General features: G+C 39.1%; 1 protein-coding gene across 3 annotated transcripts; it reads right to left on the bottom strand.

Moving 5' to 3' along the window:
* Positions 1-848: 848 nt before the first annotated feature.
* On the bottom strand, positions 849-25,751 carry st3gal4 (ST3 beta-galactoside alpha-2,3-sialyltransferase 4). Of its 3 annotated transcripts, XM_056374613.1 has the most exons (14): positions 25,602-25,702; positions 25,374-25,474; positions 18,493-18,560; positions 16,393-16,464; positions 15,234-15,312; positions 14,801-14,890; positions 13,458-13,555; positions 12,885-12,948; positions 11,833-11,928; positions 11,727-11,747; positions 9,242-9,431; positions 8,625-8,762; positions 3,353-3,502; positions 849-3,264 (listed from the first exon to the last, which is right to left on the bottom strand). In XM_056374613.1, the coding sequence occupies exons 4-14, from the start codon at positions 16,412-16,414 to the stop codon at positions 3,175-3,177; spliced, it is 1,038 nt and encodes a 345-aa protein (XP_056230588.1). In that variant the 5' UTR covers positions 16,415-16,464; positions 18,493-18,560; positions 25,374-25,474; positions 25,602-25,702; the 3' UTR covers positions 849-3,174. The 3 variants fall into 3 exon arrangements, with proteins under 3 accessions (XP_056230588.1, XP_056230590.1, XP_056230589.1); XM_056374615.1 differs by lacking the exon at positions 14,801-14,890 and having other exon boundaries at positions 25,374-25,751; XM_056374614.1 differs by lacking the exon at positions 11,727-11,747 and having other exon boundaries at positions 25,374-25,743.
* Positions 25,752-26,453: the final 702 nt, after the last annotated feature.

Genomic DNA, 26,453 nt, shown 5'->3' with positions numbered 1-26,453 from the left:
TGTTACAAAATGAGATAGAAACTATTCCCACCTTAGTGTGCAGAATGTGCAAAATCATCTTGTGATCTATCAGAGCATCATGACTTCCAAGTAGAAAACAACTGCTTTAAAGTAAGATGTTGCACCGGCAGGCTGAGAGCACCGGGTGTAGAGCAGATGGTGTAATGAGACAAACTGTAATAACAACCACACTGTCAGAGCTTCTGACTGCATGAGGCTGCACTTATAGAGTGGCACAGCAATCATCACGGACCATGTATTCTTCTATAAAATTGCTGCATTGTAAAATCTAAACCAATGCATTTGGGGTCAGAGTTTAGTGGGGGTCTGCTGGAAAGTTCAAAGCTATGCATTTCAAATGAATTTTATTGTTTAGAGCAGCTAAAGGCTCATTTGGTCACCACAACATGCATAAATGGGCTTGTTGGGGGGGGGGCTCAGTTGGTAGAGAACAGAGTGATCTGTGCCAGGGTTAGGAGTTTAATTCACACAGGAGCTACCCATGCTAAAAAAATATGCACTCACTGTACCATAAGATGATGCGGTTAACAGCACCGTGCAGTGCGTTAACACGTTTGCTCTGCAGCACACTGACTGGCTAACACTCTGGATTTGGGTTGAGGGGGGGGTTCGAAGGTTGTGCTTACAGTGCAATAGTTTCTCCAGAAAAGTCTGACCTGATTTTCAGTTGTCATATAAACAGCCCGCAGATTCACACAAATCCTGTTCAATTATGTAACTCCCTGTTGTGTTCCCACAAGGGAAGTGAACACAGACCATCAAGCGTGACATGACAGGGGCTACTTTTCGAAACTTCCCTTGTATTGTTGGGAAAACGAATGCATATCAACAGTCCAGATAATTTAATTTAAAAAAATGACTGGTTACATATTTTGCAGCAATATGAAGGTAAATGTTTGTACATCTGAGTGGAAGCATAAGCTCATACAGTTGGTGTGTATTCATGTGGATGTGAATGAACGTGAAACTCATGCTTGCATGCTTTTTTTTTTTTCAAACATGTTTGAATGCCTGAGGAGGGGTTGAAAAAGGATGGTTTTACACTAACAGACAATATCCCCTCCACACATAATGGGCGGCTCTCAGAAACTGAAATGATGAGCTTTAAATGGACTGAAAAGGACGTTTTGTTTGCTGTCAGATTGGCTTTCAGTGGCAAGAAAAATCAGTTAGCACCATCAATTGACAATTGTAGTGAACTGAATAAGAGGGTAGGCGTATGATTATGGTCTGTACCCTGCTGCAAATATAGGATTGATCCTACGTATCAACAAAACCCAGGCAAAATACACAGATTTAGGCAAAATGGAACATACAGCTGAGCAAATGTATCAGAGCAGAATTAGTGTATGGCATTAAAAACATCCCTTCATGAGTTCTGCTGGTATAAAAGCATACACGAGCAAAGTGGAACTTAGTTATAGTACAAAAGCCTCACCTTGATGGCAAGGTATACATCACTCAAAAGATACCGATCTGCACTTGACATTATACTTGAATATATTCACACCAGAATATCAGAAATATGGTATAATTAGTAAAGTGTTGTTAGTATTATTATTATTATTATTATTACTTGTAGTACTTGGTGTTGTATGAGCAATGCAGCATTTACTGTAATAAATAGGACTGAAAGCACAACAAATGTCTCCTGTCACTCTGATCTCAGCAGATGAACTGGACCCTGTCATAGCTGATGTTGTACCGCCGAATGAGTAAGCCTAGTTTTTAAGTGCCAAGGGCACAACTCTATTCATGTCAACACTAATAGAGGGCCGTGTGTACAGAAACTGGAAATCATCATTAACATCTGTCGCTGGTGGCAAATGTGTGTTAGTCATTCTCAATTATCAGCATTGTGAAAATTTCTGGTCTTCCAGATGTTCATACTGTACGTGTGTTCCCTAGCACATGTGCTAGTGCTAGTTTTTCTGTTACCACCCCCCCCCACCCCACCCCCCGGCACTTCAAGATGGGCTGCTGCATGACTGCACCATGTGCAGTGCAGTAGAATACCTACTGTATAATATGCATGTAACAGAGGCTGCCTGCCATCTAGTGGCGAACAGTGATGTTATACTCTTGTATGCCAAACAAACAACAGCTCGATGCAGGTTCACTCAGGTCATCTCATTAAAGTGCAGTGATTCCCATACAGCAGATTCATGAGCCTGTTCAATAATTCATGTGAACATGAATGAGTTGTTGACAAATATGAATTGCACTGTATGGATGGTTAATGAGAATCAAATGAAATTCAGTTTGATTTTCTTTTAATTAAAAATGTATTTCATTCTTTACAATAAAAAAAAATTCCAGTTGTTTGTTTCTGGAAAAAAAATTTAATAAATTAAACAGCAATTATAATCTAATCTAACTGTAAAAAATACAATGTGTATTTCCAGTCTGACAAAATCTAAAAGTAAGCTGAATGCAATCCACCTTACTGTGTGAATCGGGTTTGATCTGTTCATTTTCATTTCATTTCAACTAAAATGTATATTGAAAGTTTATTAAAAAATCCCCAGAGATTCTAAAACACCTCTTTTTATCCTGTAAAACATACTTTTAAAAAAAAGACTACATCTTACTTTTTAAAATGAAAAACAAATCTCAAACCATGATACTGATTAGTTTTACAGCTTACTGATACGCATGAAATGTACCCCATGCTGAGCTGTAGATCTGAAATGCTTGAGTCCTACATTATGGCAAACCATCACATGGCCCTAAAAACAACATCAAAGCACTGGAATTATTGAAGAGCCAATGTTATCAGACCTAAATTAGATAGATTAGATTAAACCAACACCTGGGTCACCCCATTAATAGAAAGTTTACCCATAATGGTTACAAACCTTCAAAATGTATGTAAAATGCTGAGCCATGCTACCAAAAACCATTGCACTTGATAAATCACAGGAAATCTATTTTAAAAAAGCAGCTCTACAGAATATAAGGTGCCAGGGAGATAAATGTTCTTAAGTGCTAAATCTGTGACACTCAAAACCTTGACAGAAAAATGTCTTGTATCCCGCTACAGAAGGCACATTTAAGATCCGATTTGGATCAGAGGAGCCAAACCCAATTCAGATACAATTTGGTGTACAATCTTTGTTTTTGGATTCAATCAAACAGGAAAAAAAGTGTGTATCATAAATGTGGGTGCAGGTACATAATAGCTCCTGAATCTTCCAGTCGTTTTAAGGCGTCAGCTTCATGATTGAGGTCATGGTAAGAATTCTGCAACAGAGAGAGAGAGGAGCTGCATCAGTATTTTAAGAGTTGAAAGCATGTGTATTACCACAGATTATAGATGACCGCTACCCACCTTCATGGACCTCATGGTGTCATACCCATAGTAATGGATAGGTTGCCTTTGGCTCTTTGAGTTAGGGTATCCAAAACCAGCAATGTGGACCACATCACAGTAGTTGAGAGCGACAACCACAGCGAGGATACCCGTGGTAGGATGCACTGGCTTCTGGAACAAACAAAACTTAATGACAGCCCACTGCACTCATTCTAAAGCCCCTGCGTGTATGGTGTGAACATTTGTGACATTCTAGTGGTAGAATCCAAAAAGACACCCTGGCAGAAAGAATGGGGGGTTGAGTTTTTTCCCTTCAAGAATGCAAAAACTGCAGCCTCTCATTTCACCACCAGATGGTAGCACAGGGCAAGAGAAACTTTAGCGTGCAGTTGGTCAACTCAATCCTTTCCACGTGCAGAATGCAATCTAATAATCTCAGCAGCACTTTGTGTCATGGTTACAGTTCTTGACAACAAAAGCCTCCCCCTTGTTCCCACACAGGTTGACTGCACTTATTATAGGCACATGCCTAATCAAGGTTATGTTATATAAAACATCGTACTTTATATGAGATTTGGCAAAACAAAAGAACTACAACTTCCTATGCACATACTATCCGAGGCATTAGCAAGTCTCACCCTGCAGACTGGGTGTTTTGCAGCAGCGTACTCACATACTTAGTGCAGCCTCTGCTGAAGAAAAGCACTCCTGATGCCAGTAACACTCAACAACTTCAGGCCAATTTCCCACTTGAGGTTTTTGGTCAAAATACTTGAGAAATTGGTTCCCCTTTAGCGAAAATATGTCTTCAGATTCTATTTTTGAAAAATTTAAGAGAGCTCTTGGCACAGAAGCAAAGTGCTCACTGACACAGCTCTATCTGAGGATGGATGCCATTAAAAAAATAAATAAATGAATGAAAAAAATAAAACACCTCACTACTGCATTTGATGCCGTTAACAAGCCCTCTCCTTATCAAAAGACTGAATACATGAGGGTCTAGATGGTTTTATTCATGGGCGTCTACTCAATTACAGTCATTTTCTGTATGCGTGCAGCTTTTATTTTCTATAGTAAATACATTGCCCTGTATGTGTAATCTAAAAATATCTTGAGACCAAGGGGGTTTCAGTTGCTAACCACAAACTGCAATATAACTAGTTCAAATCCGGTCCGAATGTTGCTCCATCTATCTGTCCCCTCTCGCTTCCTGTCATAACTATTTGAATAACTTACTGTCAGAATAGACTGAGTGCACAGGCACACCCAAACGAAACCTCTTAGCTGGCAACCTATAAGCAATAAAATTGGTCTTAAGGCACCTGTCACTGTTTTCAAATCTATTCACAGCCCTGCTCCTGAAAGTTTATGTCCTGAACACAATGATAAATTCAGCTGACCCTGATTCATTGTTGCTTGATCCAGGAATAAAGCCCAGTGTGATGCTGCATTTGCTACATAGTAAAAATGTCCATCCCTGATCAGCAGAAAATTTCTTTCATGACACAGTTGAAAACAAACCACCGTCAGCAGGTTGAGCCCCAGATGCTGCCTCGGGTTGATGTGGAGAGGTCCGCACATCCGGATTGTGACTTTGTCTTCCTCATTCAAACATCTTCTCTATTCAATTTCTGATATTCTCAAAAAGCAGTGATGACTTCTGAGTGTGTCAGGTGAATTCAGTGTTGTTAAAAGAATGTACAAAGTGTAAGAGGGGGCGTGAATATTCATAATCACTTGATATGTTCCCGTAGAGACAAGTAAAGATAAGAGCTATAAAGAGATATAAAGGAAAGTGGACAATGGACAAAAGTCCAGTGGGGGATCTTTGTTGCCGTCCCACTCTGCCTGTTTCCCAAATGGCTCTACATAAAATAAATTGTGCTAAAATTCATCTTTCTGCTGTTTTCTTGTTTGTCACTTTGTAATCTGCCTTTCCAGAAAACAGAAGGAAAAAAACATCGACATCATTTCACCCTACTGACATCTTGAAAAACAAGAAATGAAACCGATGTGAGATTTAATGAGTTGCAACATGTGTGTTATGTTGTCCCTGGCGGGCTTTTACTGTGCGCAGAGATTTCCCAGTGTTCTTTGCCATTTCCCATATGACTGTCAGAAATTATCTATGTTCAAGGAGGCAAGAAGGAGAATCACTTCCACATGACCTGGAGATAGAAGAAACTCCCTTTCCATCCCCTTTCAAAATGCTGTACCTGTTCCCAACAGCCTTTTCTTATCTCTTTCCTCTAAAGGTTTCCATTTGTTCCATTTCCATCCCGTGTAGGTTAAGACACTTTTACTGTCCAGTTTATCACCAGTGCATGTAAAAGTGTTTACAGGGGCTTATTCTTTTATTTCCTCAAGATAGGGTTTATTGATTGCATAAAACCATTGATTTTTACCAAAACTTTGTCAGTTGACTTAAGCTTTTGATACAATTATGTATCTATATATTATTTATATTCTAATGATGCCTTATTGATTTTAGAAACTACCCATTGCAAAGTACTGCTACAAAAAGGTGTCTGTAGCCAGATGACAGACCAGCAAGCTCTCCACAGCAAACAGATACTTCTTCTCTTTGACCGTGTGAATTTCACATTCTCATTCTTTTTATTTCGTTTTAATTTTTCAATTAATTGTATTTATTCAACATATTTATTTAGCCTATTTGTTGGTGTGTTTGCATTTGAGCAGAGGTTACTGAAGTGTCAGACAGGTCTGGAAAAGAGTAAAAATAACATTTTTCAAAGTTGAATGATGTACCAGAATCTGGTGCAGGATGTAGAAAAAGGACTTTCCCAGTTATTTATATAGATTCGTCTTTAAAGTATAAAGACAAGTCTAATATTAATATTATAATTATATTGCTGCTCTTTTCCGCCGCAGCTGCTCTTTTCTGCCGCAGCAGTTTCATTGATAATACATTGTGCTGCTGCAGTTTGCCGCTGTTCTAATTATCTTTCGCTCAGGTCTTACTGTGCTCAGTTCTCCCTCAGATCCGGTCTGTCTTTTTTGAAAATTAATTTATACACATTGGGTTATTGTGTGTTTATGAGCTTGTGCACACTGTGCTTAAGGTGGTGTTTGCACATCATGCACATGTATCTGTCTAGTGCTGGTCTCCAGTTTTATGCAAATTGCCTATATTAGGCCAAGCTTTTAGCCTAGAAGACCTTTATCAAAGCCCAGTGCCTAAAGGTTTGGCCAGAGAGGTGCAGTTATACAGAGTTACACAGTTACACCACGATAGGCCTTGATAGGAAACTGAAACACAGCCTCTTTCCTTTCTCAAACATTCATACAGATCGATTTGACTTCTTATTGTACTGAGCATGACTGTCTTTTTTTTCCTCTGCAATTCAGAAACTGATAAGCACCCCGCAATGGGACACAGCTGACATTCTGTGTGTATTAGCCTCATGTGGTCGCCAGCACACGGGCGAACACCAGAGCTCTGCAGCAGCCCGGCGCATAGTTTGGATGCAGGCCCGTGGAGCCTTGGTGAGAGGTGGGCGGGCGGGCGGTTGGGGGGGGATGTTGCATACTGTCACCACAGCAAGCCATACCTTGCAAGAGCTCAACACAAGCCTGTGTTTGGGTGAACTGCAATAGTCTCATGTTCAGACTGAAGGGAAAGGAAAGTTTGTGCATTGCATGTGTTGAGGGTGTCCCTTAGCAAAGGAAGGGAGTGGTATGTACAGAGTGATCTGCTACAGTCAGGACACCTGCTGGTATTTGGTGGATGAGGAATACCCACAGATAGAAAGGAGGAAAGGATGAGATAGCATGAGGATGGTGAAGGAAATCTAGGTTTCCTATTGTGTTAAGTGTGTATGGTTTGAGAAAGAAATATATATATTTGCAGCAGTGTCTTAATTCTGTTAAAGCAACCAAAATATAACTTCCTGTCGGCCCCAGTCCTCTCCGACACATCATCCCTGCATCTTCCTCCTCCCCCTCCTGCCCACCTTCCTCTCCCCACCGACCTTACAGTCTGTGCAGATGGCGCAGAGCTCCTGTCGGGCAAGCCTGCTGGTGGCCTGTAGGATCACTGCCGTCCCACTGCTCACTCTTCTGACGCACCAGCCAGTTGTGTTTGTACTGCAGTCCAAAAGGGTAACACCCCCGTCACTCTTTGACAAAAAGGGCTCAGGAGAGGGGAACAAGCAGAACCAAAACAAAACTTGGCTCAGGCCCACGCCAGTCAGAGACGATCCCCACCAAACACACACAACAACAAGCCCCACTTGGCAGATGGGATGCAATGAGCCAATAAAAACTTCATTCTACATGAGTAATGGTCCAAGTCAAGTCCCATGGTTTTTCAAAATCCTAGTGCCTCAGCCAACGAGGTAAGTCGTGGTCCAATTTGTGAAACAAAAACACATCAATGATACACTGCAGAAAAATTGTAACGTGTCATGTTTTCTCGTTGCGCAATCACTGTTCTTCAATTAAGTTTTGTGTGTTAGTTTACGGTTATGTTTCCACTTACAGTTTGTTGCGTTTTGATGAGGTTATCTTGTCTTTGTCTTGTGCCAAAAGTCACAAAGCATGCTCGCACAAGATCAACTAAACCTTGCAATAGTGAAAAAAACGTTTCCCTGAAAACAGCAATAATCAGCTTTGCAGAGAAAGAACACTGGGAACTGTCCTTATTCTAAAAACAGGGTGTCTGGTTCAAATTCATACAATATTTTGGCTTTCCTTCAAAAGCCAATTATTTTCCAGGGATTCACTGTGCAGCCTAGAAGACACAAGGAGCTTATCTTGTAATGAGATGCCAGAATGCCAAGCAGAAGCTAATCTTCATCATGTTTCGCAGTAATTGGATCCACAAAATCGCTATTGACCCGGCTACATTTCAAGAAAAATGGCTCTTCCAGTAAACTGTTTATCACAGCGCTCAAGACGTATCACTTGAAGAGCTGTGGCTAATCAGTGGATGCTCCATCTAGCCTTGTTAACATTCATGTGGGAAGCAGTGAAGGGCAAAAAGGAGAAAAAAGGGAGGTATGTGAGAAAGGGAACAAACAAGAGAGAAGGTTCTAGTGGGAAAATTGTAGTCGCGGATGCCAGAAATGTTCAATGTTAATGAGCTGGAACAGAGAAGAAGCCTCACCATCACAGTTATAGATCACCAGTTTTAGACTGAGTGAGTTAAGAGATTTGATTGGTTTGATTAAGGGCAGGGAAAGAAATTAGTTTAGACCTGAACCAAAACTCCTGCAACTGCAGGCAGATCCGTTATTCACAAAACAGTGACATGGAAGCAATCTCTCACCTGTCTACTCTTGGGGTGCAGGGGGATCCGGAGCAGTCTATCTGCAGTCTGGTGCAGAAAGTGGGGGTCCAGCACTCTGATTTTACTGACATCACCCAACCAGATTTGGGGAGGGGGCTTCCAGAAGCCTTTCCTGACCTGAAGTGCAGAAAAACAATAGAGAAAGATAAGAGGCAGGATGTTGTGCACTTAAAGGGAGCAGAAACACAGTTCGCACACTGACTTAATTTACACAAATAGAGATGCAATTGAACCTATGACTCCCTCATGTCTTGAAGCAACTAAATCAATGTGCAAATTAGGGGGTAATGACCCTGCAACTCTTAGCAGGAGGAGCCCGGAGGTGCCCCGAGCAACAGAGTGAAGGATGCCTGCAATGGAAACTACATTTAACTCTAAAGGGCAGTGGCATCACTGAAGTTGAACCTTTTAAGTGTTTGTTCCTGATATGGATGACTAGTGAGGGCTGGAAAAGAAGCTAAAAGGAGTGTGTTTATGCGAGGGAAAGAAAGAAAGTGAGACAAAAAGATATGGCGAGCATGTGTTTGTGTGTGTGTGTTTTGTGTGTGTGTGTGTGTGTGAGAGAGGGAGAGAGCATTCTCACACATATACTGTACCCTCTTCTCATTATAAAGGATTTCTTTGAGCCACCGCAGATCTTGCTGTTTGAAAGGCACGAGGACCATGAGCGTGCCAGGCTCGTTTTGCAGTCCAGGGTTGTAGGAGGCCGATTCGGGGTAGAAGAACCTCATGGTGGTCTTGTTCCCCACATCCTCTTCATAGCCTTTCACTGGGGCATTATTCAACCTGAGTCAGGGACATGACACTACATTCACGGACAAGAAGTTTCAAGATTGTTTTTATTAAGGAAAAATTGTATGATTTTCTTCTTCATATAATGACATCCCAACCTTTCAAACATTGTTGAGCATTATAAGAAAACAAATAAACCTGTGTCTTCTCATAATTTTGTCTTTTCTGGCTAATGCGCCGTAGCTTTGAACTTGATGGAGATTCAGGAAATTTGTCTCCAGCTAAACAACAGTGACAAATTAAAGGAAAAAACCAACATAGAAGTGTCTTAGTGTTAAGTGTTGGCCCCGACCTTCTGCCAGAACAGCTTCAATGCGCTTTGGCATTGAGTCTACAAGTCTCTGAACTCTACTGGAGAGAAGAAAACTCTCTTCCACAAGATCATTTTGTGTTTTGATGATGGTGAACTTTGTAAACTAAAACTTTACAAAAAATGTCTTTTGTAAATTGTTTACTTATAATAATACTTATCCCCGAGTCAGATGAAAAGTGTACACATAGACAGAATAACACCAGAACTTTCAGGTCCCGTTTTAGCTCATTCAAAATCCCACTGACATTTGGAACAATGTGAAAATCCAGCCTTGGAACAGAGCCTTAATCAACAGTTACAGTATGTTTCACATGCTAAGTCTAATTATATCTATATTCAATATTTTTGTTTGTGGTGGCCTTTAAAGAACAGAATTTCCGCAGTCAGAAGATGAGGGTCATGGACAAAGTGAAGGGCAGCAGCTAGTTAAGACATGTTTAAATGTGTAGAAACTTTTAGACAGCAGCGATTACAGATAAAAAATGTTGGAAAAATAGCTCTAAAAGAGATTTAGAATATATGTATATATAAGTACCGACACTGCCAGGCCAGTTAGTCTTCATGGAAGCTGTAGTTTTTTTGTATGCTAATAAAGAAATCATTGTTTAACTTTGTTGACATCATGAAGGTTTCAGTTTTTAGAACGAGTGAATGCAGATTAGCTTTAGAATATGGAAAGTTAATCCCAGGAACATGTTTTACAGACACTTGCACGTGTCATCAGAACTTCAGCTCTTAGCTATTGTAGCAAACAGCATAGGGATGTACCAGCCAACAGAGCTAGCTGTTTGGTTAGCCAACCAGCAATCCGTTCATGTGCCGTGAGAACAAACATTTATCGTTTTATCTGTAGCATGATTCTAATTTCTCATTTAACAATTTAAGTCCTAAAGTTTTCCAGTCACTGTGACTGGATTCCCACACCCACGTGGCTCTGATTCATAAAAGCTGCTGTTTCATCAGTTAATGTTTGTTCTATTTCTGTGAGGCACGCACAGTTGTGTTAATGCCAAACATGTATTAAGTATTGGCATGTGGATTATGACGTCCAGTAGGCCTGTTGATGTCAGGGGTTTACCTGATAAAAACATGCCTTAAAGTTGTAGAAAGTTGTAGAAAAAGAAAGTTGTCTGCAAATATGAGATGTGTATGACTGTTCAGGGCTTAAAAATCGATATATGCTTCATTGTGAAAAAACCTCCTTGCTTGTTCCTTTTAACAAATTCTTCAAACAACCACATCATAACTCATTCCTTGACCAAAGAATTAACACAGTAGCAGAGACGTTGTTTGGTTAAGCGATTAGTCCGCACTTTGGAAACTTAACTCTCAACAGGCTTTAGCGGCGTATATGACACCAGCATATGAACCAGCTTTGTGACGTCAAACTCTCAGGCATGTATTGAATTCTGAATGTCAATAACCTCACGCCACATGGCCAGGGAACGATTAGCTTCTGAGAAGAGAAGGAGAGATGTGAGGGAGGAGGAGTAGGACAGGGGGATGATGAGGGGGATAAAAATGCATTGTGGCCAGGCCAAATTCTGCCTGTTTGAAAGAGGCTTATAAAAACTCAGAATGCATGTGTTCATTCCAAGGCTCTAAAGTCAGATGCCTGACAGTGCCTTTGTCCTTGAGTAAACTAAACACTTTCTTTCCTCCTATAAAGAACTTGATTTGACCCAAAAGTTTGCTAATTGCTGACCGGACGGCTCTATGTCAGGGTCAAGCAGTCACACAGTCGGATACTGTATCTATCATTGAATTTATATCCTGCTTTAAGTTGTGGGGGAAAACGAACACATTCCCTTTTTAAGGTCATCTTGCAAGGATCCATCTGTTTCTAATCTCTCAGTCCCAACTATCCTCAAACATGAAAGTGGTTATGCAGAGATCTGTGGTTTACTGTTATTATTTTGAGCGTCACTTTTGTAAAATATGAAAATACACAGTCCCCCCCAAAAATTCATTCTTACCCTCTTTTATTCTTCTTTCCTCTGTGCAATGAATCAAATAGTAAAAAGAATGAGTAAATGTGATTGCACTAATAAAATACTTTTATGTGGTGTTATCCTTGCTTACCGAATGACCACGTCGTATTTGTTGATGATGCTTCCCAAGGAGCTGTTTTTAATGGCAAAACCATTGCCTATGACTACACAGGTTCTACATTCAAGCCTGTGGAGAAACACCACACACACACACACACACACACACACACACACACACACACAGAATCACACACACACACACACACACACACACACACAATCAAACACACAAACATACACACATACACACGATCACACACACACACACACACACTTGAAATGTGGCACATTTATGTTTATTTCTCCCACAAAACTGTAAAAACTGCAATTTATATTCTTTGGCATAAATTAATACAGGTTTTTCGGCCTTATAAACTTCAATTGTCAGCGTTTCAAGTACAATTCGAAATTGTGCCAACAAATGAAGCTGGTGTCTTATTTAAATAAACTCAGAATCTTTATCTGTGATTTATTACAAAGTGAGAAAGTTCTGTTGACTCGTGCTCTTTAGTACAAGAGCGCAGGAAAAACTATTTTCTATGTAAAATCACATAATAAGTTATGGTAAATAAACTTTTCTTTTATCATGAACTCAGTGCAATTAGATACGTTTGTCTGCTTAAAGTTTAAATTGTTTAATTATCACTTTCAGAACTTAACTGACTAATTGTACTGGTTTGTGCTTTTCTCAACTTTTTTCTTTTTAACAGTGAGGTCTTGAGGTAACTGTTTTAATGGTTTCAAAAATTAGAAACAAAATGCCACCTTCTCTCGAGACATGACTGACACCTCTTTCATTACTAAAGCGGTAACATCTGATCGTCCTTTCTTGACTGTTATGAGTAATAGTTATGTGGCTTCACCCAAGTACCCATAACAACAGCAAAGACGTAATCTAGGACTAAAAATAAAATGTGAACCACAGCTGGAGCAGTACGCTAATTATTGTTCTGCACAATGGAAGTAAAATAAAATCAAAGACAACAATGGCCAATAAATGTAAAAAAAGAAAAAAAGAAACGTTGAATACAGCAATAGAACGTTGAGCTTTAGTGTTTTGTGCCAAAATGTGCTCACACTTACTTTTCAATGTTGGCTGGCACCTGATAATTTGCAGTTACAGCGAGAACTTTCAGTAGCACCAGCTCTGGGAGGGAAAGCAAGAAATGGAGCAGCTGAAAAAGCATTGACGTTTAAAAATTTTGAATACAGTAGTGAAACTCGTATAAAAGACTGAGGACTTAAATTTTCCCACGAGTCATGAATGTAATTCATCATCCTGATTACAAATGGATACATGATCAAAACCCACATTTAAAATGTGCGATTTTCTTATCAAAACCTTTATGACAGAACATCTCTGATTCCATTGTCATATAATATAATATAATAATATGATAATTAAACGTAATATAAAAATATTACAATATAATATTGTCTAAAATATTGTTTAGTACAAGTGGGTATTAAGATCTACAGTGACGTTAAAGCTGTTGTTAACATCCACATGTCTACATGACGCCTATTCAAGACTGGAAATGTGTGAATATACAATATGAAAAGAAACAAAAAACATACACTTTCATAAAAAGGATGTGAGACATGTCCTGAGTGACCTGCGCAGAGAGAGCAGAGGATAATGTAAAGTCAACATACCGCTGCCCTTAATGCCATAAGGTAATTCCAGCGCTGACAGATGCTCCCGCCAGAAGAAATCCTCCAGTTTCAGAAAGAGCTGTGTCCGTCTGCTAATGCTGCATGATGAATGTTAGACCAGGCATTACAACATAATACTGCGGTGCACACGGCTTCACTCTGTAGATACATTATATTGCAGAAGGGTTTGTGGCTGAGAGAGGAGGGGAGGACATGAATGAGGCATAAGCCAGCGAGGATGAAGAACACTACTTATTTTATTTTTTGGCTATAATAACTATCAAACCACACAATGGACAATACGAATTGTGCTGCCAAACAGTACAGTGTTCATATTGGCACATGGAAAACTTGCTTGATGCTTGACTGATGCCTTAACTTCCCCAAATGTTCTGGTATCTATTAAGCAGGTAAACCACACTCATTATAAGCAAACCAGCCATTTACATGATGTCATTCAATAGAAATTTCCCTCATTAAAATCCTCTGTTGGCATTTCTGTGCTGAGGAGAGGGAAAAGAAAACAATAACATTCACAGAGTCCATGGAGTGAGACAAATGTGGCAAGTTGTAATATGGGAAACAATTGCTTTTCTGTGTCTGCTGGCCTCACACTCCAGCTGTTTATGACCTGCTGTCTTTGACAGTGAGTCTCTCAGACATTTATTGCCCTCGTGTGCCAGCTAGCTCTCCGCAGGAGATCAGGATAAATCTCCGGGGAGGGGTTTAATTAGAGAAATGTCACCGTGATTGCCGGCAGCCTAATGCAAATCATGTTCTCTTACAGGGGTAAACACAGGGATTATGAATCTTGACTGTTTCAAAGGTTAAAGTGCAGGCAGTGGAAGGTCTGCTGGGACCTTGGAGGAGGTTGGGACAAATCACAGATTGAGACCATATCACTATTTGATAACTGAACAAAGTCCACAAAAAGACCAGTAAATATACAGCTGAATAAACTGATAATAGAGCAAAAGAAAATAAATGAGAGGGCGCTCATGGAACAATGATTACTTAAAAATGCAGAACCTGAGAAGGACCAACGCAACTTTATCAAGCGCTCATTCTTTTTCTTAGCCAACCTTGGTTTTATATTAACTGTTCTTTTCACCCGTTCCATCAAGACATTCCACTTGAGTTACTGAAATTTAATGTAATGATTTAGACGGAAAAATATTTTTTATAATAAAGTCCTGTTCTTTCTCACTAAGCTTTGCTTTTCCTCCATGACTGGTAAAGACCTTATGTTCAAATAAAAATGTTGGCATACCTTCCTCCCTTAATAAGCCATCCACTCCATCCAGTTTGTGTTTTAAAAAAAACACAGACATGCCATTACTCACTTAAAGTTAAGGCTCTCCCACTTCTTCTGGGTTAGCCAGCCACCACACAGAGTTTTGCTACTGTTCAGAGGCTTGCTGGTGCTTCCATAGCTGAAAGACAGACAATCACCACAACTGGCATGAGAACTACTGCTGAATCCATAAAATCACCGCGTGCCAGGAACTGGGTCCAGAACACTCAAAAAGTGCAAGATTGGGCATGTGTGAGGGCCTAAATTGACCATCAGCTCAGACCACTGCATGATCAAAATGTGGTATGTCTTCTTAACTTTTTTTAGTGACTCAGCACTACACAGACCTCATGAGCTTACTTTTTTTTTTTTTTTTACCAGAAATGGGCATTTCTGTAATTATGTGACCTCAATACCGGAGCAATGGAGACAGAAAGAATAAAGAAAGAAACAGTTGAGCCTGTGTGTGTGTGCGTAATTACCTCTGAAGTATGGCATCGGAACAGTAGTATGTGACAAAGGAGATGAAGAAAAGAACTGGAACAAGCCTAAGGCACCATGCTGGAGTCAACAAAGACAAAACAGAGGCAAATATCCAAGAATGAAAAAACATGACCATCAAATTTCACATACAACACATGCTGTCTCAACACCTTCAAATGAAATTCAAAGCTTTCATAAATGATGTGTACTTCTCATCAATGATAAAAAAAAAGGCTTTAGAAAAAATATGGTGCTCTATTCACCACAGGTACGGTATCAATCCCAAAATGGGTTCAGAAAAATGAAACTGAAATGCATAGAAATGGCTTTCCAATTTAAAACGAATAGCACAGATACACAGGAAGCAGCCTGTGAAACTCATTGGGAGTGAAACTCCCAAATTAACATATGACCTATTGAATAAAAATGTTCTTTTTCAAAAACCAGTGAAATTAGTCAAGATACCTATGACACTAAGCTTTGAAAAACCCCTGCTCAGTTGTTCAAAGCTAGGAAATGTTTCCCTGTCATCATTAGATTATCCCCTTCTCTATTTTTTCTCATTCATTGCTTCTGAATTTTAACAGATCTCTATATAGAGCACAGGCACCTCAGTGAATTCAGAAATGTATGATGAAATATTATAAGCTTCTCTTCAACCTGTCTGGCAACAGTGGGACAGGGAGCGTAATAATGATGGTTAAGTAAAAGGACATTTTGGGAAAGAAACTATTTGCTTTCTGTTTGAGAGTAACATAAGAAAATTGATATCACACAAACTGCAGCTTGTAGCCTATTAGCTTAGCTTAGCACAAAGACAGGGAACAGCAGGAAAACAGCTGGCCTTGCTCAGTCCAAAGATAACAAAGTTAACATGTTACATCCAGTTGTTTAATCAATACAAAAACCAAAGTGCAAAAAAACATCAAGTTGTGGATTTATAGGAGGTTGTGTTCAAGAATTTTTTTTTCTTTTTGGCTGGGAACAGTGAATTTGTGGAGTCTCTGCTGGTTGCCTGGCAACCTCACAGTGATGACAGGACTGAAAAGAGTCTATATTCAAGTATTCTGCACTCTGTCTTCTTTATGCCCACAGCAAATCAGAACAAATCCTTCTGACAAAAAAACATTGTGCACAGATGTCAACAGAAGAGCTTACTTTTAGTTGCGTTCTGGGACATCTTCACGTGCACCTTGGTCCTCTCATGTCTTTACAGTGCATGAGGTTATCCTGGTGTTGAGTACAGAAGAGAAGAAGAGAAAGTAAGAATTATCACCTCATTTGAATTAACAGCATCCTCCCTCTTCTGAGAAGATTATTTGAAAAGGGAAACAACTCTGACTGAATGAAATATGCAGCGATTAATTTAGTCATAGTAAAACATCCCAGCCCCACCTGGGCTCAGGCTCAGAAAAAGTTGAAGGAAATGGGAGTGGCAGAGAAACAAAACGATGCAAAAAACTAAAAACCAGAATGTGAACAGAAAAGAGGAGAGAGACACCAAGGTAAAAAAAAAAAAAAAAGAGAGAAAGGGGGGAGAGGGGGAGAGGGAAGTGCAACAGATGAAGGACGATCAGTTTAAGAGGATCATGCTAGACTGACACTTGGTCGCTGAATTGAAGGATACAGTATATGCAATCAAACAGCATCACATCAGCTTCTACAATGTGTGCTTGACTCCACTGTGGAGAGTTCCATGGAGAGTTCAGATTACAGCTTAGATCAGATTAAAAAGGCATTTGACGCGACGCACAACTGACTGTTTAATGCACAATGCACATATTATCTACTGCATAATCTTCCTGATTCATGATTTGTAGGCCAGAGCCAACCATACAAGCAATGGTTGTGGTGAACATGCTTGACACTCCTTCAGAAGCAACACATCACTGAAAATCAATACCACACTGACAGAGTGCAAAGCTGAATATCTATTTTAAGAAGTGCAGTAATGTAATACTGCTGTAAATCTACTACCAAATCATGCACGCCCCAAACTTGGAGACAGGCAAGGAGCGGAAACCGCAGGATCGATTAACACCACCGCAGGGATGCTCTGCGGATTTTACTCCACGCTCAAGCCCCTCCCTGCAAAACATAATAGTCATTTCACAGCATAAAATATGAGATGACACTGCTGCCTCATCCTTCACCCTGAGCCGGATATGTTATCGTTTGGGAAATGACAAAAGCACTAAACAATGGGGGAAGGAATCAACTTCAGATTAATCTTGTGTTCTTTTATGATACAATCGGTATGATCTTTTTTCACTTCCCTCTGTTGTTCTGTTAGCTTTCGCAAAATAGAGTATTTTCACATCCAGAAAATGTGAACTTGTGCTATACATTAGTGAAATACCTGCAAGGCTCAGTGTTTAGCACTATTCCCTGCGTGAGGATCTGCATCCGTGTCAAAAGGTTCAGGGTTCGATCCCACCACTTGCATGAGCAAATCAATCAAAAAAAATCAATCCATCCTGGTGGCAATTTTCTTAGTAGTACAGTATTCTGATAAGTGGAGTTGGACTTGTAGCTTTCTGGCTTGTTGATTGCCATGTTTGAGTTTGATAGTCAAGTTTCCATTTACTGCCATTGTGAGTGAGGACAGAACCTTTCTAAACCATTGTGTACATGTTGCATGCATATACGTGTTCCTCTTTTTCATTCACACAAAGAGAGATGACCTAGTTCCTCCTTAAATTCCCTTTTCTTAAACTTGCAGATTCCTCTTTAATTGTAACATGATCCGACCAAGCAATATTCTGTTATGCCTATAACTCGTCCAGACAAAGCTAAAGGCTTTTTCAGCAATTACAACTCCTAACTTTGTGAATTTTACATGTGATTTTCAGGGTGGCCTCTAGCAGCTCAGTGGTTAACACTGTTGCCACATAATCAGGACGTTCTGAGTTCAAACACGGCAAAGGACAGATATTCTCTCTTCATTTAGCAGCAGTGGCAACAACAAGTCCCAGCACTCAGAAAATGTATTCTCTATATATACACTCAGATTAATGTCACTGTGAAATGAATATCTTTGGGTTTGAGACAAGTTGGCTTTGGAAAGTTTTATGGGCATTTTCACTGTTTTTTTGACATTTTACAGACTAAACAATCCATCACTGCAAAAACACAGAATAAGCAATAATGAAAAACATCATGATTAACACATGCTTAAATATAACAAACTGGTGCCCACGTTTTCACAAAATAACTGAGGACAACTGAGATTCACAGAGAGCAGTGAAGTCACCTTACCTTTTCCCTCTTTCATTTCAAAAGACTGTGTTCTCAGTGGTTCTGATGTAATGGGTCTGAGCTTCTCCCTGCAGTGAAAACAACAAATAATCACACTGTACAAAGGAAGACAACTGGAGAATATCTGCACAGTGGACTTATTAGTCTTTTTTTTTCTACTCCTCTCTGCACTTAATAAGGGAAATAAAATAAAAGTGCAGCTCTGACCAGAATGTCATTCATAGCCAGGAAACATGCAAGGCAGAGTTTTGTATAAAGGAAACACATTTTGTAATGAGGATTCTGGGATGAATGAAGCACGACTACAGATGCATTATCAAAATACATAAAAATACAAAAATGCCTTCTTCAGATATTGTCTTGGATTCGGGCCAGTCATGTTCCGGTCTTCATTTAATAGCATATGCTACAGCCCACACCGATATGATTTTATAGATTCATTAACTGGCAAAAGATGAAACAATTTTGCCACACCCCAGCTGGTCCTAAGATGTTCAGTTCCCAGTTTTACATCACCATAAAATGATTTTAGACTGTTGGTTATAAAAAAAAACAAATATAAGATGCTATACTGCCTTGAATTCTATCATTTTGTAGACTAAATAACTTAATCAGTTACTAAGATGATCATTAGATCCAGCCCAGCATATACTGTAGCTCTATATTCCCATCAACACCCTTTCACTTTAGGGGCATAATTGAGAGAGCAACAACAGCTGGACATACTGTTGCTCCCAGGAGTGTGAAGCACAGAAGACACAGAAAGCACAGGACCTCCTCACAGACACCACAGGCAACATAAGAGCAGAGCAGCACAATGGCTGACTGTGTGTGATACAGTTTGTGGGGAACAGAGGGGAGGGAGGTTTGGCTGGGAGAGCAGGGGGAGGGTCAGGCACTGCACTGTGCAATACCATGAGGCATGCTGTCCAGCTAAGTGACACTGGCAAAAGTCTTCAAGATGTGAGGGACCAATGGAGTAACAGCAGAGTAAGATTTTAATACTGTAAGAAGTGTCCTTGACCACAGATGTTCCTAAAACACTGCTGCAGGTCTAAGCGTGGATCATGAAAGAAATGCAGAGAGACCACTTAAAGAGCTTAGTCACACACTGTAGTGATTAAAGATGAGTCAGGCAGCTACCACGGAATAGCACACTGGAAGCAATTCCGGCAAAAGCACTCCATGGGAAAGTGTTGTCAGTAATTTACTATTTAAAGCTCCATACTTCTGAATTCTTATGGAAGGTGATGGTGGAGAGGGCTAATACTGTCGGTAACTAGCACTAACAGAAACTTACACAAATGCTGTCAATAATTAACCTAATTATTACAGATACATATTTATGTCAACACATTTGGGAAGTATTAATATGAGCTCTGTATTTAAGGTATTATTGTGTCATAGTAGGTTCCAGATGATTGTGAATTGATGATTCACAATAATCAATATCACAGATCATCATTACAGATCAGTGTATGAAGTTTGTATTCATTTTGAGTTATTGTGGGAATATATCATGACACACACACACACCAACGCCACCATGACAACATGTCATTGCACCGTAAATAATCTCTGAACACAGAATACAAGGTCAAACAGATTTATTAGGAGATTTATTGGTTTGATTCTGAATGGAAATGACCTTCTCTAAATCTCTTTCACCTACCAGCTGATTTCTCTCAACCACAGACAAAGAAAAATCACATGTGCTTTATGCTCACAATAGAAAATCACCTCTAAAACATATAATCCCAGAATTTAATCCAGTCAGAAGAGCTAAATCTAGTGCCCATTTGTAACATTTTGACCGCTTTTATGAGGAAAAGCTTTCAAAGAAATTGCAGTCTATTATCAACCATTTTTGGTTCCTAAAAGCATGTTCATGTGAAAAGGCACCTTCAAGGAAGCCACAATTATGTAGAATGTACATTAGATGAGACGTGGAGATTCCCTGCAGGGTTTTCTGTGGCGGTCATGGTGAGGGCAATTTTGGTTCTGGGATGTGGTTTTTTTCTCCAGTATCCTCTTTGTCAATTTCCACATTCAGAGATTTCAGAAGTTTTCCACGCATTAGTTTTCCACTCTGAAAGCTTTTATATCTCTAAACAATTCCATAGACACAAACCATGCATGCTCTAACAGTGATTCCAAACAAGGAGTACTTGTATCCCCAGGGGTACTTCTACAGTTGCCAGTGGGTACATGGAAATGCTCACTTAATTAAATAAAAATGACTTGATTAATGAAAACATATTGACTCAGTTAACACCTGAACATTATGTGTTGCCACTGTACTTGGTGTAGTTAGCAAGCGAGCAGGAAAACAGTTAGCTAAACATATAGGCTATTCAGTACTGGCTAGTAGAAGTAGTAGTAGTAGTAGATAGGTAAAAGTAATCAATTACAGTTCAAATAGTTGCATAAATGCTTGTCATAGTTGGCTAAGAGTAGGTAAATGGTTGAATTTCAGCTTAAATAATTATGAAAATGGAAAAGGAAAGAAAAAGAGAAAAGTGAAATGTATGGGTAAATGGTTGAAATAATAGTAGGTAGCTAAAAGCAATAATAAAAAAGTTCAAATACTTAACATAATGAAGAAACAGTTGAAACTATCAGCTGGGATAAATTAGCTAAAAATAATGGATAAAAAGTTAACACATAGCTAAGTAGTGTATGGTTGAATTAGACAGCTAAAAGCAACAAATATAGTTAGATAGCTAAAAACAAATGGATAAATGGGTGAAAAGTCAAGCTTCTACCACTCTGACCTAAACATTAACAAATCACCTGTATAGAAAATACATTGTTAGCAATGTCCACTCTTATATTATCAATAGTATTAAATGACATACAGTTTGAATGAACACATTTGGAACTTGATAGGTTGTGTCTAAGAATCTGGGGGTACATCAGACTCATTATAATTGCCTCATAACTGATGCTGTTTCTTGTTCTCCACCCATCCTGTGCTCTCTGTCATCCATTCATTATGCTATTGAAATACTGTATGTCTTTGCTTGTTTCTTCTTTCTTGTTTGGAAATGTGTTCAGATGTCCATTGGAGTTTTGAATTTCAGAAAAGTTTGTAATGTTCATTTGCGTCACAACTACAATTTACAGTATTTCTATACGGACATAAAAAGTCAACCAAATGATGATTATACTGTATTATAATATTTGGAGTATAGAATCAGGGCTGTCCCATTGCTCAAGACAGATGATTGCCATGGAAAATAGGGAAACAATCATGTTTCACAACATCCATCTCCTTGTACTCCATCAAGGCTATAGAAAAAATGGTTTGCTTGTTTGCAAGACTACATGTCGACACACCAAATTACATCTTCCAACATCTTTCAGAGTCAAGCTTTTCTAAACCAGCAGCATATGTTCTTTTAGCAGTCAGGTGTTTATAGAGATAGCGACACGGTACTCTTCTTGATGTTAAAATCAAATGAATTGTGGGTCTCATTATATGTTTTGAGATATTTGCAAATATGGTAGATATTACACTGGAGAAATTAGATGAAATAAATAACATTTAAAATAAAAACTGACATGGGATCAATTTGGTATTTCAATAAGAGTATAATCTGTAACCTTTTCCCTGTAGTTTTATGGCTGTAAAACTAAGTGTATATTCATAGTCTTTAGTGACTCAGTAGGTTTGTCTTAATGACTCATTTAGAAATGAATCTGCTCTTAATTCTTCAGTTCAGGTCTATGGAAGAGAAAGATCAGTTTCCAGATGGACATCATAGATTGTTGCCACACTAACATACTAAACCAAGATTACATTTCTTTGGAAATGTAATTTCTGGAATTAATCACACACTTGTTTCACTATTCAGGGGCCGTATCCTTCGGAGGACGCAGTCTACGAAGGTGTGGCCTTTGTTTTTGTCATAGACCACAAAGGCCGAACCAAAATGAGACATTCTGGCATACAGAGGATTTGCACTTTGTATCACCAGGCGTACGCAACCTTACAGTTGTGTCACAAAGTGCTGCTCCTGTTGCCTTGCAACCTTGACAACACATAACTTTTTAAGGCCCTTGGTAATTTAAAAGTTGTATCTCTAGCTGTTCAACTTAGCTGAAAATCAATACTTACATTGTTTGCTGCCATATTATTTTCATTACTGGTGCGCAATGAATCTTGGGATAGTTTGGGCCACAAAGGATCCACCAGTTGGAGGCTTTGTATCATAGGAAAAGTGCGCCACATTTCTTGGCCACATTTGAAGGAACCTTTAAAATGGGACCGCCTAGTCGCGCCACTGTGATGCAATCGGTTTTCAAATGTTGAACACTAAATTTGGATTGCATCATGTCTGCAACACAAGAACAAGGAAGAAGGCATCTCATCACATTGACAAGGTGCAGTGAGAAAAACGCCTATGGCTGCACTCTACTATAAATATATGATAAAGAAGAATCTAACTTTCCTTGTTAACATGGTTTCTAAGTAAGAGGCTTGTATAAAGAAGTAAGTGACTAGATTCCCTCTGGAGGGCGGGTGCTCTAACAGCAAGAATCATTTGTCTTTTAGTGTTTTAGTGTGCGATAAAAGGTCCAAAACATGAGATGTGAAAATTAATAAAATAATAATGAAATAAATTCTGTATTTAATGGAATTTATCTAAAGCAGAAGCTTCTGTTACTGTTACTGTTTAATGTCAAAAAACACGTTTGAGTCTTTTTTGATTCTTATTCAACCTGGGAACCCAACATAAATGGAGATGAGAAACTGAACAGCCATTCTTCGGCATTAAAAAGACTACATGTATGCCAAGTGCACACATTATAAACGTAAATTAGTTATTTAAATTAATTTTTCACAAAGGACCCTTCTACAAAATCTTGAGGTTAGGTAATGCTTTGGAGGGCCTTGTTAGTGGCCCTTGTCATTTCACTTTGCAAATTCTGTCCTCTCGTTGGGGTACATTTCACTAAGCCCAACAAGTATATCGTTTTAATTCGATACATCTCTGAAAACCCTGCTCAAGGACTCAAGGGCCTATGGGCTTTCACTGGACACACCAGTGCACCACGAGTATGATTACATTTGCCTGGATGTTTTGAGGGCAGATGTGTGTTCATCATGTTTTTCAGGCCATGTTGATTCATTCAAGCAGAAGTGAGTCATTACTGCAGAGGGCATATCATGGTGTTTTAGCTGATTTGCTGCAAGTTGCCATGAGCTAAATATCTCTAAGCCTCATTAAATGCAACATCTGTGGATAAAACATCCTCTCTTATGTAGCTGCTGCTACAGTGACTGAATACAATAGTCTGAGATCTAAAGAGATAAATTCAATATCTGTTTATCCATCTATCTATCTATGTATCTATCTATCTATCTATCCATCTATCCATCTATCTATCTATCTATCTGACATACATTTATAGTCAAGAATTGTGCCAACCAAACTAAAATTCAACAGTACCCACACAAACAAGACTTTATGAATCCATAAGGGAAATGTAATGATGTAACTGATCAGTAATCAATAAATAGTCTCCCAAGTGACTGTATAAAATAAACCTTTTGAAACATCAGGAGTCAAAACTTCTGTGCCCACTCAGGACAGTATGAATTCAGCTGAATTTCTGCACCATATGCTGTGATGACATATGTCAATGCTGCTAATTACCCAGAAGTCCTGCCTCCAGACACACTTCAGACAATTACTACCAAGATATGCTTTTCTACGCTGCATATGTACTCTGTCCTGTTCCAGCTGTGAAGACCATGGGCACAGGGCCAGATAGGAACAAGGATATCATCAAATAAGAAATCATTTACTGGGCTGAGGGCTCAGGAATTGTATTTATTTATTTATTGATTGCAATTTATCTTTTCCTTTGAGGCAGTCTCAGGTCTTCTTCAGGTTAATGTCTCTTAGATCTCTTAGATGAAAAGATTTTCACTGACTAGTATAATGTTCACAGATCAATCTACAAGTTTAGCTGAATTTGCCTACAATGAATGTTCAGACGGCATGATCCACACAGATATGACATTTTTCACCCAGATTGTGACTGATTGACTGATTCAAGGACATGCCTCACAGCAGAATCAATACTGCACAGGGCAAAACATGGTCAGTGAGCTTCAAGTTGCCATGTAAAAATAATATTACAGTGCCTCATGAAATGCAACATCAAGGGCTACTAATAAAGACAATAATAATTTAAAGTAGTATGAAGCAGTGTTTTAGCGAGTGAAAAAAAAACACAGCTGGGTTTGCAGCAATAAGCAAGCAAGAAATTAAAAAAATAATAAATTAAAAATAAATATAAATAAATCTTGTTCCTTGACATGTTACTAATGATAACAATGCAACAGTGCCAAGCCAGCCCCCTCAGCCCCAAAATATCAGCACTGGCCAAATATATCCCCCTGTGTGCCATTCCCTGATTATAAGAGTTGCTGAGAAATGGCTTTTAAAACCAAGAGACCATGGTTTACTGCCAGACTGTAACTTAAATTACACTTCAAGTTACATTCAATACCACTGATGACAGGAAACATAATAACTGTCTGTGGTTTAATAAAGTGAGGAATAGTCTATATATCATTATCCTTCACAAACATGAGTCTTTTCCATCTCTGTCTAGTCTTTTTATTCCTATTCCTTCCAACCAAACGAAATGAAAAAGAAAAAAAATATCAAAGTATCACACTGATACGCATGTTCAGATCAAGACTCGTGCAAGCCAAATTAAATTTGGCATCTTGTGATCCAGTGAGGCCAGTTAGGCTGCAACTGATCAGTGTTGTTTTATGCCTACCTGCAAGCATGTACAAAACTCCTCGTGCACACAGGCTGCTCTGTTAACTCCAAAGCGGTTTTAACAGTCTTACTTACCAGCAGTGCTGCCGGACAGATGAGGTTTAATCCGTGGAACGAGCCTGTTGTACTGTACAATGATGTTTCAGCCAAGTTCACGTTGCTTTTGGTGACATTCACTGCGTGGGAAAACGACAAATTCGGTTCTGTCCGAGGCGAGCAGGCACAGAATAAAAGCAGTAGTGTAATGACAACCTTAAAGTTCACAAGCCTGAACCATGTAGCGAAAACAAAAAAAAAGCGTACACGCAGAGCACAGGGTAGTGTTGGTGTGAATGGCATCAAGTCCTGAGGCAGCTTCGCTTTCTGACTGTTACAGCGCGTTCCCTTTTTCTCTCAACGCAGACACGCATGCGCATGTGGGTACGCGCATTGGCCGCTGGCTGGACTGAAGTGATCCAAATACCATAGCTGTAAAAATGTACAAGCCGAAACTAGATGGTGCTGGTGGTGGTATGGTGGAAAGAAGGCAGGTTATCGGAATGTCCCATGTGATCTCGAGCTTATTAGAATTATTTGCCCTATGCGTGTTCAGTCTGCTTCAAACGGTTTTTTTTTTTTTCTACCCAAGAGGAAACAACATCTGGAAAGTTTTGCTGTTGACTGTGATTTTTTTTTAAGCGCTGAAATGAACATACATTGCGAAACACATTGATGGAAGAGGTACTCAGATCTTTTACTGGGGCCTAAGTAAAGGTAGCAATACCAAAGTTTGAAAATAGCCTACTTTAAAGTTGCAGCTGGTAAAGTTGGGAATAATTTACTACTTTCTATACTTTTGGATATCTTTATCTATAACAATACATCATCATTTATTTGTCGGTTATATGTTGTATTCATAATTGGAATATGTAAAGCTGGATTTCTGAAATTAAGCTTGATACAAATGACACAATCATCAACCTGAGCTTTTATTTAACTTTCAGTCATCTAAGGTCATGTTCTGAGAACTCTTGTTAAATATCATCTAAGAATATATGTTTATTACTTGCTTAACATATTACATTACATTACATTTATAAAGTGGGCAGACACTTTTAAGCAATGTGACTTACTAGTGAGGGACACAACTTGCATATGGATACTTTTGGCAAATGT

The sequence above is a fragment of the Seriola aureovittata genome, chromosome 4, assembly GCF_021018895.1.
Source record: "Seriola aureovittata isolate HTS-2021-v1 ecotype China chromosome 4, ASM2101889v1, whole genome shotgun sequence".
NCBI classification, from domain to species: Eukaryota; Metazoa; Chordata; class Actinopteri; order Carangiformes; family Carangidae; genus Seriola; species Seriola aureovittata.
Note: the sequence above shows the minus strand (reverse complement) of the source record. Positions and strands in the feature narration are given on the sequence as shown.

Coding starts and splice junctions, on each gene's coding strand:
- st3gal4 (XM_056374613.1), bottom strand. CDS start 16,414: ATGTCCCAGAACGCAACTAAAA. Junction 13,556..14,800: donor TGGGAGAGCCTTAACTTTAA/GTGAGTAATGGC, acceptor TTCATCATGCAG/CATTAGCAGACGGACACAGC. Junction 9,432..11,726: donor GGAAAGAAGAATAAAAGAGG/GTAAGAATGAAT, acceptor TCCCTGACTCAG/GTTGAATAATGCCCCAGTGA.